The following is a 17,326-nucleotide window of genomic DNA, read 5'->3' on the forward strand; positions in this document are numbered from 1 at the left end:
CTTCGTTGAGCCAGCATTTGTGGCCAGGTCGCCTCTGACACAGAGCTGTATAGCTCAGTGGGCCCTTACCTGGCAAAATAAAATAAATAGTTTAGTTTTAGTTTAGTTAGCCGTATGTGGGAATCGAACCCTCGATTGGAGGCGCACCACTTCCTCCCAATCCTTGCTAAGAATCGCGCTCCGACACTTCCTCGTCCGGGGGCTCTCGGCCAGGTTTGCGGTGCCCTGCGGAGGAGCAGCAGCAGTGCGCGGGAGATCACGAAGTAAATAAATAATGGTGATCCGACGCTTGGATCGCTCGCGGGGTTTGGAGAGCGAAGCGTGGCCGGCAGTGGCAGTGGCCACGGGATGATGTGGGGAGCCTTAAAGTCCAGAGCGGTGACAGCCTAACACCACGCATTGCACCGTGTGACTGGATAGCCGAGCGGGGAGCGATTTTGTCCAACGGTCGTCCTTGCGACCGGCCTCGCTTGGCGCGGGTTTTCCGTGATCACCAACCACCACACGCGTGGGGTGCGCGTGCGGTGCTTGGCAGGTTGATTTACGCGTAAAGTTTATGTCATCAGGACAAGCAAACTGTGGGCCGGGTTCATGTCAGGCCTCTTCTCGCAAAACGTCGATCAGGGACGCCACGTCACGTCCAGGAGCACTCGCCGAGCTCCTCGATGAGAAGACACGGCCCCCCCTGCCCCCCCCCCTCCACCCACCCCCCCACCCACCCCCTCCATCCGAGAGGCACAGCAGCAGCGGTCTACGAGTGCCGCACTTCTCTGTGGAATTTTGAGCACGGAGAATTTTTCGCAAACATCACCGCCCGGCGCAAGGGGGCGGGAGGTGAGGGGCGCGAAGCGGAGTGGAGTTTATACCGAGGGCTTGCGACAGGATGGCTCGTGGCAGCCACAGGCTCACAACCGCTCACAAACAACCACTCGCGACAACGCAAGCGCTAACCACAACCGCTCACCACAAACACAACCGATCACCACACCCACAACCGGTCGTGACAATGGCACACCTAACCACAACTGATCATTAAAACCCCCAAGCAATTATTACAACTGCAGCCCTAACCACAGCCGCTATCCCGGTGCCACGTGCGGTGCCCGGGCGGCGGTGTCACCGCGGCGATCCCGCGTTGGGCTAATTGCCGCGCGAGCGTCACTTGGGTAGCCCGGGCCGGCGGGGGGAGGTATGTCTCGTCTCGGCCGTGACAGCGCCAGATGTGAGACAAAGGCATTTCCCAGGAACGCGGCACAAACAGGACGCGGATCTGGGCACCGCCCAACGGGGAGGTCGGGAGTGTGGGGAGGTGGGCGAGCCATCGCCAGGGAAACGGCGAGCGAGAGAGTGAGAGCCACGTGGGGCGGTGAAGCATGGGGGGCAGCCAAGAACACAGGTGACTGACCAGGGCAGCAGTTGGGCAGCCTGGTCCACTGGGCCGCGATTTGCCATTCCTCCCACTCCAGATCCACCATCCCCCAGTCCCTACCCCCCCCCCATCCACCCCTTCCTCGATCCCTCACAAAGACAAAGACACACCCACATACACACGTACGGACACAAAACAGACGCACTCGCAATAACAATCACTGCCAATAACAATCGCTGCCATTCGGCTGACGTCGCTGCAGCCTTTGCACCAGGCGAGGTGGACTTCGAGGCTATCACCTGAAGTGTGGAAAGTTCGCGCTGCTGACTAAGGGGGGGGGGGGGGGGGTTACGCAGACGGAGGAGCGCCGACCACCAGAACCCCCCCCGGGCCCGGCCCGTATTGCGTCCCGGTGTGCAGGAAGGGCCTCTCTCTCTCTCGGCGTGCGTCCGAGCCTCGCACGTTGACGCCGCGGCCGGCGCCTGGAGGGGGCCGAAACAAAGAGGAGCCCTCGACTGCCGCCGGCCCACGTGCTGCTGCGTGGCTCCCCGACGCTGCGTTGACGTCGCTCGGCGCGCCGTCCGACGTTTCCCTCCACGCGCCGGGAGCTTCTGCATGACCCGAATAATTCTTGGGGGGAGTCGCTCGGCACGACTCGAAAAACCGCACCGGTGAGCTGCACGGCGGCGCAACGCCTACGCAGGCGCAATATTTATAATTGTGGAGAAACAGGCGCGGCCTAACGGGAGATCTTCTTGGATTGTGAAACCGCTCGGTGACGGCGTGAAGGTGGTGGTGGTGGTGGATCAACAAGAATTATTTATTGCAACGAACAGCCAGGGAGGGATGGCATCATCGCAATTTCCTGCGATTGTCCACGCTGGGAGGGCCTGGCTGGTGGAGGCCCTGCTGTCATTTTTATAGCTCCGGGTCTCTGACCGGCTGCTCAAATCCAATTGAGACACACGCACACACGCACGCACGCATGAGCACGCTTACACAAAGAGCCCACGTTAAGCTTGTAATGGACTGTTGGGGCAATTGCTGTTAGCGAGCTCCTATTAAGGCCGGCACGGGGGTTCGAGGAGGTGGCGTGGCCTGTGCCTCCACCAGGTACTTGTTGAAGGCTGAGTCGACCTAGGGGAGGTTCAGCACTGGTTCAGATAATCGCCACTGATGTTGGCCGTGGCTGGAACCAGGTCATCAGGTCTGTAGTGCACCCACAATGCCCTCACTGATGCAGGCACAAAGACAAATATCCCCCATATAGCATTTACCAGACTTTTAGGGCAAGTGCTGTTCGCAAGCACCTATGAAGACCGGCATGAGGAAGTGGGTGGACAACATCACGCCCGGCCGCCTTTGTCTCTCCAGTGGTGATGTTTACACACCACACCAGGTACTCATTTAAGGCCGATTAGACATAGGGGAGGCCCAGAACGGGTTAAGATAACCGTCGTGAGCGGGAATCGAACCCGGTTTGCTACACTACCGCTCCCCACACTCCCGCACACACTCCCCAACAGCCACGAACACTCGCTTCCTGCAGACAAGTTTTATAATTCCTTGCACTGTGCAATCAGTCCCTTCCCTCTGAAGGGGAATCTGAAAAACATCCTCTGCTTCACAACACACTGTATGATGACTGTAGACAACCTCTCTCCGACCACCATACCGCAGGTCACAATGACATGCTCACCTACCTACCCACTCACCACACCGCAGCTCACAACCACAACGCTCACCTACCTACCCACTCACCACACCGCAGGTCACAATCACACGCTCACCTACCTACCCACTCACCACACTGCAGGTCACACACCTACACACCCACACAAACACAATTATTCCCCCTATAGCCTTAACAGACTCTTAGGGCAAGTGCACCTATCAAGGCCTGCACAGCACACGAGGGGGTGGGTGGCCAGCACTATACCTGACCGCCTTTGTCTTCCCAGTGCTACTGTTTACACAGCGCACCAGGCACTCATTTGAGACCGAGCTAACCTAGGGGAGGTCCAGCACCAGTTCAAGATAATTGTCACTAGTGTTGGCCGAGAGTGAGAATTGACGGTGACGTCACCACGGCACCTTTGCCAGGCCAGGTGCACCTTGAGGCCACGTGAAGTGTCGAAGGCTCGCCGACAGGACGTTACGGGACAGACCCTGGTGCCATGGGTTGGCTGACTGAGATGACTGGCAAATGCACCAGCTGTACCTCCCCTACTGTGCCAACTACAATACCCACACAGACGCACGCACAACCAGATACAGGAGTCCCCCGGAGTGCCCTGGACCACGTGGGGAGCCCAGCACGCCGCAAGGCCCTCCCCACCCATTGACGTCGGCGCGGGCTCGTTCCTTCACAATTGGTTTTGTTGGAATTTGGTCGCATTAGGGTCGGATTGGGGTCGGATTAGACCAAGAGACCTCTTCACCACACGGTTCCGCTACTTCACTCGCAACATTCAGAAACCCAGGGGATCGGAGTTTCACAGACTCAGGGATCTGAGCCTCAGTGGAACTGGAGAGTCGTGAATTCTGGAGACGGAAACTCAGGAGACTCAAGAGGGTCAGGGCGACAATAAACTCAGGAACTCAGGAGACAGAGGCTCACGGCACAGACGCGGTCCATCCCACAACGATCCACCAACCCCAGTCCCCAGGGAATCTCTCCGTCAGGTAGCCCCTGGCCCAGCGCCGCCCGGTCTGGTCTCACCGGGCCGGGCGGACCGCGTCCCCACGCTCCACGCGGCCCCACGCACGAGCCACAGCCTGCCCCGGCACGACCACATCACCAGCCCGAGCGTGTCCCGCCCCCACCGCATCCTCGTCCCGCCCCGCAGGCTAAGCATGGTTCAGCCTGGTCACCACTCTGATAGGAGCCTGCCTGGGAATCCCAGGCATTGTAGGCTTGGGTTGCGCGATGGGCCGGAGATGGCGATACAGGGACGGACTCTTGAATCTATCTTGGTGGCGCTCTCCGTGTCGCCCCCTCGTATCGCGCGTGGTGGGGATTCTTCGGTTTCCTCCCACACGAAGCCAACCTCTCATTGTTCAAAAAGGAATTGGTCAAACTTCCCAATGACGAAAAGCTGAGTCACCCCCCCCCCCCCCCTGAGTAAATCAAGGATATTATTATTTCTATTTTTAATCATTGTTATTATTAGTACCCCACCGCCCACGCTGCTGCTGCTGATGACGATCGACAATGATGGACGACGAATGTGGACGACAGTGACAAGACGATGGCGGCCGTGACGGCCACGAGAAGCGACGCGCAGCACACAGCCGCTCTCTCGCACGACATCGTGCGGCAAGCCCTCCCCCCACCTCCCCCTATCTAATCTGGGCACAATTGTTGGGTGCGGCGGTGCGCAGTCGAGTTGATGTTGGCTGCCGCCGTGCTCTCCGCGTAGTAAACACGGCGCGGCCGGGCGCTATTGTTCACGGCTGCGACGCGCTCAGCCGGTGGCTCGGCGCCGCCACCGCTCCGCTCGCGGAACCTTCCTGTGTCGCCGGGAGCGTGGCGCGGTGGGGGCCGTTGTTTGGGAGGGCCGTGTACGCGGCGCGCGTGCACGGCGCGCACACGGTGGCGCGTTTAAACAACACGCGCGGCGCGTGCGACGGCAAAAAAACGAACCCCGCGAGGACTACGGCACCGCACGGTGCTTTGTCGCGGCCGAACACAGGGGCGCTCCTCGCGCGGGTTATTCGCTGATGGGGCCTCGGAGCTCCTCCGACCCGTTCCTTTCACGGCTCCCGACGAAGCTCCCGGCATGTGGAGCGAAACGTCGGACAGCGCCCAGTACGAGCCGCAGCGAGGACGCCACGTTCGTCGCGGTGCGCGTCACCGCCGCCAGCCGCCCTCCGCACCCGCGCTCGCGCCAGCTCGTCACCGAACTTACGTTGAGCTTTCGATTGAAGTTGAGCGTTCGTTTTCTGGAGGGCCGGACGCGGGGGGGGGGGCGTTGATGCCGAGCCGTAACAACGGCGAGCGGCTCCGTGACGGGGCCAGGGGGCCCAGAATTTCTCACTCCGTCCGCGAATGTCTCAAAGCGATGCCAACCGGCCCCCGGGCGCCAGGGACCCAGATTCCCCCCCCCTCACGCTCCCTCCCCCCACGCCACCCCTGGGGTTCAGTGGAGGGTAACAGTGGAGGGGGTAGAGGGCAGAGCAGGGCTGGGAACGGGGAGCAGCAGCGGGGAGGCCCACGTGGCTTCATCGAGCTTAGAAGTGAGAAGAGTGGGAAAGCCGGAGGGGTACGTCGACCACGAGAGAGCGGCACGATCCACGGCGCTTTGTCAACCCAACGTTGGGCGAAGGCTTCCCCCCCCCCCCCATGACCTACAACAGGGCATGCTTCACCACGCGCGCGGCATGGTGGACGAGGCGCAGTCGGAGGGGAGGGATGTGGGAAGAAGGCGCGGCGAGCGGAACCCGCGTTGCGCAGTCACGGCGTCACCGTCACTCCGTCACGCCGGCACCAGGGCCCCATTGCCACCAGGGCCACGACCCTCGCTGCAGTGCCGCGTGCTGGCAATCGCTAATTACGCCGCCAGCACGCCGTCATTACCCGAGCCACAACAATTATTACCGTTACGTAATTAACGTGACCCTCACTCTTTATTAGCACCACGTGTCTGAAGCGCTGGCGCGGGCAGTGATGGCCAGGTTCGGAGCGCGCGAAACCACTGCACTACTACTCCCCACAGCTAGACACACACACGCATGTGATTCGCTACGTATGGTGCGCAGAAAGTTTAACATACATACGATGTGCGGTGTAACGAGTGCCGGTGTGCAGTGGAACACGTGGCGGTGTGCAGAATAACGCGTGTTGGTGGTCTCTGTCACCCGCCCCCTACCCCCGCCCTGCCCCCCCCAAACCACCCGTGGGTAATGAGTGAACCCTGCACCGAACTCCAACCTGTGCACTCACTAGAGACGTGCCACCCCCCCCCCCCCCCCCCACCTTTGTGTTAACCCCTGGGTTCGATCCCTGCCCTGGGTTTTCAAGCGATATCTGAGCTGGTTCGCGAGCCGCCTCCCCTTCACCAACCCGCACCGGACAGCGTGGTGAAGTACGGTGAAGTACGGTTAAACACCCCCTCCCCCTGCCCGTCTACACGGCGTTGCACGGAAAGCCTTCATCCAGCAGTGGATTGACACAAAGGGACTCTGAATGATCATCGCTGCCTGGTGCATACACAATGAGCATGTTCTGGGGCAGGCGCAGTTGATGACATCACCGCCGCCATCCATCATCATCAACATCACCATAGCCGCCGCCACCGTGACGTGGCCCCAGGCCAAGCGCACCTGAGATCACGAGCTCACAGCTGGGCGCGTGTACCTGTGCACGCGTACCTGGGCACCGGTGTGGGTGCCTCCTTACAACGCTCGGGTTCCCAGAGCCCCACTTCCCAGATTGGGTTACACGGACACCCCCCCCCATCCGCCCCCCCTCAACCCCCTCGGACCCCCCCCTCCCAACCCATGACCACCCAAACCTCCCCCCATCATCACTTTCACCACCATCCAGAACAAATATCCTTCTCGAGGAGACTGTTTGGGCCAAGTGGTGGCACCACGCCCGACCGCCTTTGTCTCCCCCAGTGGCGATGTTTATACGCATCGCACCGAGTACCCATTTGAGGCCTAGTCGACCTAGGGGAGGGAAGCCCGGAACCTGTTCAGACAATCGTCATGCGGTGTTAGCGGCTGTGCCCGGGGAATCGAACTTGGGTCCCACCTCGCCCCCCCCCCTCTCAACTCCACCACCCCCCCACTCCACCCACCCACCACCCCCCCCACTCCACCACCCCCCCACTCCACTCCACCCACCACCCCTCCACTCCATCACCCCCCCACTCCACCACCCCCCCCACTCCACTCTACCCACCACCCCCCCACTCCACCACCCCCCCACTCCACCCACAACCCACCCACAACCCCCCCACTCCACCCACCCACCACCCCCCCACTCCACCCACAACCCCCCCACAACCCCCCCACTCCACCCACCCACTCCACCACCCACCACCCCCCCACTCCAACCACCCACCACGCCCCCACTCCACCCACCCACCACCCACCCACTCCACCCACCCACCACCCCCACCACCGCCAGCAGCAGGAGCCCTCCCCCCACCCTAGGGGAGAGGTGCCGAGTCAGCAGACGCGGCTTTCATGAATCCGCGACGCTCGCACGGATGAGCGGCTCCAGCACAGGCGCGCCCAGCGCCGCCGCATAGATGATGATGAGGAGGAGGAAGCGCCCAGACATCTGTTACTCTCCCTCCCTCCTCTCTCGCCCTCCCTCTCTCTCTCTCCACGAGCTCTCCTACGACTTGCTCGCTGCGTCTCTCGCCCCCCCAAAAAAATAAACCGCGCTCATCCCATGCACCTCTCCCCAAGAAACTCAACGCAGTCAGCAATAACGATGGGAGCTTAAATAGGGAGACAAATACGTAAATAATATGCCACATTTCTTCGTAAGCGCCCGAGCACTCTGTTCTCCTCCACGTGTGTCTCCCTCCCCAGGTCTCCTCCTCCACGTGTCTCACCCTCCCAGATCTCCTCCTCCACGTGTGTCTCCCTCCCCAGGTATCCTCCTCCACGTGTCTCACCCCCCAGGTCTCCTCCTCCACGTGTCTCACCCTCCCAGATCTCCTCCTCCACGTGTGTCTCCCTCCCCAGGTCTCCTCCTCCACGTGTCTCACCCCCCAGATCTCCTCCTCCACGTGTCTCACCCTCCCAGATCTCCTCCTCCACGTGTCTCACCCCCCAGGTCTCCTCCTCCACGTGTCTCACCCCCCAGGTCTCCTCCTCCACGTGTCTCACCCCCCAGATCTCCTCCTCCACGTGTCTCACTCCCCAGATCTCCTCCTCCACGTGTCTCACCCCCCAGATCTCCTCCTCCACGTGTCTCACCCCCCAGATCTCCTCTTCCCCGTCTCCATTCCCCGTGAGCCCCTTCCTCCTCCTCCCCCCCTTCCCCGTGTCTCTCTCCCTGCCACCCACGTGGCGTCCCCCTCCCCCACGACCCCCCCCCGCCCCTCCCCCACGACCCCCCCGCCCCTCCCCCACGACCCCCCCCGCCCCTCCCCCACGACCCCCCGCCCCTCCCCCACGACCCCCCCGCCCCTCCCCCACGACCCCCCGCCCCTCCCCCACGACCCCCCGCCCCTCCCCCACGACCCCCCCGCCCCTCCCCCACCATCACGGCCCCCCCCCGCCCCACTCCGCGCTAATGGTCTCAGTCGCCTCTGGCAACGCCGTTTCCAAGGCGACCGCTCGAGCGGCTCCTAAGGATAAAAAAATAATGCGCGTGGAAGCAGCGAGGCTGGCAGCCCCTCCTGCTCCTCCCCCTCGCAAGAGGTTCCCGCAGCTGCCCCCCGGGGCAAGGGGAGTGAAACGTCGGGCAAAGCGGTGCGACCATCCCGAAGAACACTGCCTCGTCAGAGGGCGCAACACGTGCCTTGGTAAATCCACCGCTGGCCAAAGGCCTCCCCCGATGCCGCGTGGGTGACGGGGCTGTTCGGCCATACTTCACCGCTCGGCTCGAGTCGGTGACGGTGATGCGAGGAGGAGGGGGGTTGGGCGGCAGGACTTGTTCAGAGATCGCTCGCCGCTCACGGTCGCCCGCGATGCCAGGAATCGAACTGGGATCCGGCTACCTGCGCCGCACCGCCAAGCTGAATGACGACGCCGATGTCCGGCCAAGGCGGAGGTCACCGCTCCATCTCACGAGGCGGCAGTCGAAGCAATGGACGCGTTCACCCCCCCACCACCCCTTCTCCCCCACCACTTCTGTCCACCCGGCAATACAAATAGGTTCACCACAATTAAGTGATTCGGCAGGTGGCATGTGGTGGGGTTAAGCGTGGTGGCTACTCCCAAAGCACCCGCGGGGGGGGGGGGGGGGAGCAGGCGCCTTCCGCCAGCAGGGGCGTCAGAGAGGAATCGCAGGGCTGCGCCTTTGGGCAAACCACCGACGTCGCTTCTGCTGCGTGGTCTCAACAGCAAACGAGGCCGCTAGACTTGAAGGGGCCTCTTCACGTGGCTCGACAATGGGGGGCACCCGTCCCTCAATTACAGCCAAGCAGTTTGCGTTTAAGTCGCGAGGTCTTGGAGCCTCTCGCGGTCTAATTGAGGGGCCTGGCGCCCGTGTCGTGACGCTGTCCCCGTGTGGTGACGCTGCAGCAGGTTGCTGCAAAAGAAGTGCGTGTCATGCCGCCTCGCATTGAAAAAAAACACAGATTTGGGGTTTGTGTGGATAAGGGAGGCATTGTTACGGCGGCCATCGTAATGCCGCTGATCCCGGCTAATCGGGAGCACGTGGCACGCTGGCAAAGCGGATCCTGGCTGCCAGCTTGGGCCGCTCCCGGCACGAGCAGCAGCAGCAGGACTCGGCAAGTGCCGATCCGTCGGTGAAGGTGCAGCCTTGCAATTGTTTTCCTGCACCAGTGCAAGTGGAAGGGGCCCCACACGAAGGGGGAGTTCCTGGGAGCTCCACATATATCCAGGGGTCGGCAAACAAAATAACAGGAGGAGCCATGTTTCAAGAGTCGCAATGCAATGTGATTACGAGACGGTGGGTCCTTAAAGAACAACGTCACGAAGCAGCAGCCCTTAAAGAGCCGCATGCTGCTCCAGAGCCGCAGGTCACCAACCCCTGATCTACACTCCACACTTTACCCCACCGCACGCGCCGTGCCAATCGAATCCCGTTCGTACCACTGGGTGCGTGGAGGCAGTCGGAGTTGAGAAACGTTCGCATTGTTTCATCTGCCGCACCGTTACACCCCGAGGCGCTAGGGGAGCACGGCCTACACTCTCAATGGACATTCTCCAGGTGGCTGGCAGCCAGCGAGGAGTCGGTGACTGGTAGCCACAAGCGATTGCGAAAGATCTATTGGATGTGGTGTGCCCGGATGATGAAATATATTCCGGGTCCCTGACCTGATCAGAACCTGCCGGAATGAAACCCCGAGTAGCCCTGCATGACGAGAGCGACGCAAATACTGGCTGTGCGCGTGATTTGACGGACAACTGTTTTACCTTGAGACTTTTCATAAACCGCAAGGCAGTGGGGCACCTACGCCAGGAGGTGGCTTTGCGGGGGATGGGGGGGGCGACGTTGGGGAGCGGCCGGCAATCGGCGTCGCTAGGAGCCGAGTCGGAGCGCAGCGGTGGTGAGAATCGTCAAGCGGTCGATGGCAGTCGACAGCAATCGACGACACATCGACGGCATTCGACCCTCCGCGAGCCGCGCCACGGCGGTGTCCTCGTTTTGGCCGCCCACGACCGCGGGGCGGTGAACGAGGCTCGACCCCGCGCGCGTGACGTGGGGTCAGAGGTCACGGCGGGGTCAGCGAGGGTCACGCACGAGGTCACCGCGTTCTCCCGACCTGGCCCGATGGCTCCGCTATTCCTGCCGCCGCCGTTCCGCTTAACGCCGTCCGGAGCAGGGCTGGGTTCGCGAATCGATGGGACTAGGGCTCGTATAAAATCGACCACCGGTCAGCCCAGTTATTTACAACCGGGCCAGAGCCTGCTGAGGCCAAGCGTTTCTGTTTAAAGGGATAAGTAAGTCGACGTTTCGACATCGGCCACGATCAATCCGCGGCTGAATTAAGGCCTGGCCGAAGCCATCACCGTTATTAAGCTCATTTATTACATTCATTTCTCCAAAGCGACAATGATGGTCTCAGTGCCCAACTCGGGGAAAGACAACTCTTGAGCCCGAGTGTTGGTAAGAGCAGCTTCTGCACGCAGCCCCCGGGCGCAGAGGGCAGCTCTCACCTCCTTACTCTAATCCAGAAGTCTTACGGGCTGCGTGGGGGAAAGCTGCTCAGATTTCCTTTCTGCGCGAGATTCTACTCAGTGCCTCTTCTCTAATCACATCCACCATGATTACACAAAGACCCAAGAACTTACACAGAGAACCATGGACTCACATTTCACTGAAATGATCCGTAGACTAACATAGAGAGCCGTGGACTTGCATCTTCTTCGAAGCCAAGAGTTCCCCACTGTTGCAGGCGGAGTCGGCTGCTCGAGTCACAGATCTCTGTCCCTCCCCCTGCATCCTTCCAGCTCCCCTCCCTGTCGTCTCGTCCTCCTCCTGCCCCTGCCCGCGTTGCTCTAGGTGGGGAATCCTGCAGGCTGTGTCCCCCCAGGCTCTCACCTCATCGCCCGCGTCATAAATGAATGAGCTCATTCGGCCATCGATCCGCTCTCCACTCTCCGGCGTGAATCACACCGCCGCGGCGAGACCCCCGCCACCTCCCACCCACCGTGCCCCGCCTGGCAAGCGAGCGCAGGACCAACCGCCGAGTGATTCAGGGCCACGAGGTGGACAGGTTGGGTCGTGACCCAAGAGATGCCGGCCCAGTCGCTGACATCTGCGGTGTGTGGGTTGCGCTAGAGATCCAGGGGGGACTTTACGCAGCTTGCGATGAGCACGCAGAGTGGCCCAAAGACTCGCGCGGAGACCCGTTGATTTCGCACAGAGACTCATAGACTCGCGTAGAGACTAAAAGATTCGCATAGAAACCAACGGACTCAAATAGAGGCCAAAAGATTTACACAGAAACTCCAAAGGCGGTAATAGATGCAGAGACTAACACAGAGACTCAGACTCACAGAGACCCATATACTCACTCACATCATCAACTTAGACTTTAGTAAAACCCAAGGCGGAGTTTGTGGCTCCCTCAAAGTGAAGCCAAGCGTGCCCACCCGTCACCTATCAGACGACGAGTGGCACCGGATCGTAAAGGTCACCACGCGCAAAACCGCGGCCCTGTGGGCCCAAGGCTCTGACCTCTGTCAATGCCTCCTCTCTCCACCTATGCCTCCAGTTGCATTACAGCCCTCTGTCAATCCACTGCTGGATGAAGAGCTTTCCACGCTATGTCGGTCATGGGGGTGGTGTGTCCATACTTCACCGCGCTGGTCAGTTTTGCGGGTTAGCGACCGGGGAAAGTGGGGGGGGGGGGGGGCACCCAAGTCCGGTTCGGATGTCGCTCACCGCTCATGTCACCCGTGTCCTGGACTCAAACTCGGGTAGTCGGGTTCGTAGGTAGCGCAGTGCGCTAATCACTGTGCCGCCGTTCCACCACCGTGAGTGTGCTGATTAGATATCATAATTATCACGTTGTCCAGTTTCTTTACCAGAGCCCAAATCTGACACACGCCCATTCCAACACACAGTAGGGAGGAGGTGTACACATTGCTCGACCGAACGCAACGTGACTTACAAAAGTGATCAACTCACGGTGTCACTGATTTGTCCAGGGAAGCTTCACCGAGTCCAATGGCCTTCATCTCACGAGGACCCTCGTGACTTGCTTACTGGGTGTTTGGCCAATCTCTAGCAAGGGTGGGGGCCCAACCATCGAGCCACACGCGGATGGACGGGGTTCCCCTTCTGTCACTGAGAACCGAAATCTGACAAGTGGACAAAAAGTGAAGATAGGCCCTCGCGAAACACCAGAGGTAGGGTTAGGGCCAGTGCCAGGGCTAATACTAGTGGCTGGTTGGTTAGCGTCAGTGTTTAGGACTAGTACCAGTTGGCAGTTGGCGAGGGTTAAGGTCAGTGACAAGGCGAGTACTAGTGACAGGCTGGCTAATTCGTCAGGGTTAGGGGTATGGCTCGTACGAGTGGCTGGTTGGTTATGGTCAGTGGGAGGGCTAGTGCAGGACTGGTTGTTAGCTGGCTAGTTCTGGCTAGGCGAGGGGAGCTTTGCCCCCCCCCCCCCCCAACCGCTCGCCCCCTGCTCCGTGTCCGGCCGCGTTTCCCAATCAACACGGCAAGCCAACAACGCCGCCGCCTTCGTCCGCCACGCCGCCCTGGGCGACGGCTGTGCCGAGCCTTTGACGAATGCGTTTAGTTCTTGTGTTGTTGATGTTGCTGTTGTCATGTTGTTTTTTGCACTGCTGCCAATGCAGCAGCAGCAGCGAATCATTTATTCACCAATCAACAGATTCGCTCAACGCATGGCTGCTTAGGATTACATTCCAATTAGGAGCATTGATTGATCAGTAAAGGCACATTGATGGACAGGGAGGAGGGCAGGAGGCCTTGGGTTTCAGAACCCTGTGGTCCACGCTGAGGGTATAAATCATAATCTGCCAAGGTCAATCCACTGCTGGATACAAACACATTCATCAAATCCAGCCGCTCTCAATCCCCCAATGGAGGATTGCCTCTCCACGCCACGTTAATCATGGGTGGATTTGTGTTGACCGTACTTCGCCGAGATGGTTACCGTGGGTTGGCGTAGACAGACCGGTTCGGAATATCGCTCTCTGAGGTCGTTTACGGGTTTCATGGCGCGGCGCGCTCACCGCCACGCCATCGTGTCCCCGTGGAGCGAGGGCCGCTGTTGGTTGCCGTGGCCTCCACGCCGCACGTGGCTCGGTGGATGTTTCACTATCAGCGCGGCGCCCGATCCGGAGAGGCAATTAACCCATATTTACTAACGTCAGCTGGCCGTTATTATTATTATTATGCCCATTAAATCAGCCCTTGCTCCATTACCTCCCATATTTCACTCACTCATTCACAATCACGCTGCAGCAGGGGCATTTACAAGAGACGATTGTACCCACGGCTTCATTGCAGCCCAGGCTCTCCACGGGGCTGAGCTCCGGAAAATACTCCCCTCAACCCCCCAAAACCTTCCCACCCCGCCCCTGCTGTGGGGGGTGGTGGTGGGGGGCTACGGAAAATACCCAACGAGCGAGGCGTCTTGGATTGTATCGGTGTTGGTTGTGCTTTGTAAAGAATTAACTGATGATGGCTGCGATGATGTCACGTGTTTACACAAAGCGCCCAACCGAGTCACTTTGCACGACTCCCAACTACATCTGCATGAGTCAATACTTCATATTCTAATTACACGAGCGTTCGTGTATGGTTGGTGACGTACGGTGCGAAAGAAGTTCAACGTACAGAATAGCCAGAGAAAACCCCACCACGCATACGAGGGGACATCGGTCCGCTATGCAGACGCGTAGTGCGCGAACCCACTTGCTGTACTGCCATGTGTCCGACCTGGGCGTTTCACACATCTTCGTGTGATCCCCCAACGCTGGCCACCAGAGTGGTTTCCCGTTTAAACGAACGTGGCGCTCATTCTCTTGCTTAAAGCCCAGAGCACATGGGTGGAAATGCCACGTTCTCATGGCGGGGACGAGTCTCCCCATGCATCGCCAATATTGCCGACCGCGCCGTCACGCATCATTCGCATCGTCCACAGACGAGCCGCGGCCGAGGTCTCGCGCACTCGAAACGATCGGACGCGTCGCGTAAGGCCGCAGGAGGACAACGGCAGCAGCTCTTCTCCTGCAGCTACGCGCCGAGGCCGCGCACGTCCACGACCTGCCCCATCCCTTGGTGTCCCTGCGGGGGGGGGGGCGCGTCATCACAGCACTCGGGGGGGGGGGGCGTTGTGCCAGCACCTGGGACGGCACCACGAGAGACGCGCGCGATGCCGCCACGCATTTCATAGAGCGCGCTGACGTCACCGCAGCGGCCTGACGAACGGGACTCGCAGCTTCAGGTGTGTGAAGGGCAGCTTCAGAATGTTGGGGCAAGGGCCCCATTCTGTTGGGACAAGAGATCGGAGCGCGTCTCTCTCCGTCCGATTCGCGGTCCTCCTTGAAGGCGCCACTCACCTGGATAGGCGTCGAACACATCGTCTGGCGCTCCGTAGCGGCTCCTGGCGGGGGGCCCTCGCTTGGGGCCCAGGCCGGCGGGGGAGCGCTGCGGGGAGTCGGGCCCCCCTCCGGGAGGGGTCACGGCTTTGGCTCCGGGCCCCCCGCTGGGCTTCCCCCGCACCGCCCTGCGACCTCCTCCCCCGCCGCCTCCGCCGCCTCCGCCGCCTCCCCCGCCGCTGCCGCCGAGCCCTGCCGGGGTGCCGTGGCCGTGCGGGGTCGGCGGGCTGCTGCTGTCCAGGGAGTGCTGCGAGTTCTGGCTCGGGGAGCGGTTCTCGCGCTCGCGGAACAGACGGTACGAGCTGGAGCCAGCCGCGGGACTCGCGGAGGCCCCCGTGCCCGCAAGCCCCATGGCAACTCCGCCTCCAGCGCCACCGCCACCACCAACTCCACCTCCTCCACCACCGCCGCCGCCGCGACCCGAGCGGCCCCCCGGGGAGGATAGCTCGTCCTCGCTGGAGGTCAGGTTGTCGTTGGAGCTGCAGTCGGGCGTGTATCCACCCCCGGCGTCCTCGAGGCTGCTGGGCGAGTGCGCACGCTGCTGCTGCTGCTTGGGCCAGCTCAGCCGCTCCTCCTTGCACGCCACGAACCCCGCGCCCGGGGGCCCCCCCAGCCCGGGCCCCGCGGTCCCGGGCAGGCGCCGGCAGCTGCTCGGGTAGAGCTGCTCCCTGGAGCCGGTCCCGTAGGTGGAGTCCCCGTCCGTGAGAGCGGCGCTCTCGGGGACGCCCGCGGCCTCCTCGGCCACGTGCCACGGGGGCCGCTCGCGCTTGGGGTGCTGCTTGGGCGACGCGGCGAAGAAGCGGCCCGGAGGCTCCGCGTCCTCGTAGTCGGCCTCGTAGCCCACGTGGGAGGCGGCCTGGTGGTGATGGTGGTGGTGGTGCCGGCCGGAGGAGGACGACGCCGAGACGCCCGGGCCGCTGGGGCCGCGCAGCTGGGGGGGGTCCCTGCCCGGGGAGACGCACGGCTCCCGCGAGGCCGTGCCGCAGCCACCCCTGCGTCTCTCCATGCGCATGGCCTCGCTGCCCAGCGAGCTGATGTGGTCGGACACTTCGCGCTCGTTGAGGCGGACCAAGCCCCGCTCGGCGTGAAACTCCACGTTGGCGTACGAGGGGGGCAGCAGCTGCTGCTGCTGGAGAGGCGAGGAGGACTTCTCGGCTCCGGGGCTGCCCCGCGACCCTCCGCCGCACAGCGCCGCCTCCTCGCTCGTCTGCGAGCTGTGACGCCTCGCGCGCGGCTCGGCGGGGGGCCCGGGCACACGCGGGGACTTGCAGGGGCTGCCCGCGGCCGCAGGGGATCCCGGCTCGCCGCCCTTGGCGCCCTTGCCCGGGGCGATGACCAGACCGGGCGGCAAGGGGCTCTTATCCGGCGCCTTGGCGCGGCGGTGTCGGGACGAGGCGATGGTGTCCTCGAAGCCCTCGTCGGGGTCGGCGGCGTGGCGGCGCAGGTGGGACGGGCTCTCGGGGAAGGGCCTCTCTCCGTCCGCGCCGCCGACGCCGCCGCCGCCGCCGGGCATCTCGCCTCCCAGGGCGGCCGCGGCGGCGGCTGCGGCGGCCGCGACCTTCTCCGGCCGGGTCATCGCCATCGTCGTCCGGGCCGGCCTCGTCCCCCGCGGGGCCCGGCACGACGACGCCGCCGCCGGCAACGCCGCCCTGCGCGGACTTGCGAAAGCCCCAGCGCTGGCGGTCGTAGCCTTTCTTCTCCTTGGCGAGCAGCGTCTGCAGGTAGATCATGCGGAATCGCTCCTTGTTCACCTCCACCTCGAGGCGACGGATGCTGTTCTTGCAGCTGCACAGCTCCCCCTCGATGTCCCGCAAGCTGCGCAGCTCCATCTTGGGCGGCTCCGAGTCGGGGAACTGAGCTCTCCACGCTTCTGCGAAGCCCACGGGGTCCACCATCTTCCCCTCCTCCTCCACCACCACCACCACTCCTGCTCCTCCTGCCGCTCGACTCGTTCTCTCCTCCTCCTCGGCCCCTTCTCTCTCGCTCACGCAGCGCTGGCGGCGAGCGGCCGTTGTGAATTAAATGAGCGCTCCCTCCTCCGCCCTCTCTCCTCCTCCTGCCCCTCTCGCACCGCGCGGGCCCGTGTGGTCGAGGCTAACTGCTGCAGCTCCTCCTGCTGATACAGCTGCTGCTGTTGCTGCTGCTGCTGCCGCTGCTGCTGCGGCAGCCGTCCACTCTCGCCTCTGTTGCGTGTCGCCCGCTGGACATCGCGATCCTCGGCGT

At 62.1% G+C, this 17,326-nt stretch overlaps 1 protein-coding gene across 1 annotated transcript in view; it reads right to left on the minus strand.

Annotated features, from left to right (window-relative positions):
- The window catches only part of LOC133348306 (breakpoint cluster region protein-like), a 57,976-nt gene extending 41,146 nt beyond the window's left edge, over nt 1-16,830 (minus strand). Inside the window, exon 1 of the mRNA XM_061561043.1 lies at nt 15,065-16,830. Within this exon, the coding sequence (XP_061417027.1) occupies nt 15,065-16,685 (1,621 nt within the window). The 5' untranslated portion in view covers nt 16,686-16,830. The remainder of the gene's footprint in view (nt 1-15,064) is intronic.
- Between the last annotated feature and the right edge of the window lie 496 nt (nt 16,831-17,326).

Source organism: Lethenteron reissneri, chromosome 27 (genome assembly GCF_015708825.2).
Source record: "Lethenteron reissneri isolate LAM-NWPU_2019-01 chromosome 27, ASM1570882v1, whole genome shotgun sequence".
NCBI classification, from domain to species: domain Eukaryota; kingdom Metazoa; phylum Chordata; class Hyperoartia; order Petromyzontiformes; family Petromyzontidae; genus Lethenteron; species Lethenteron reissneri.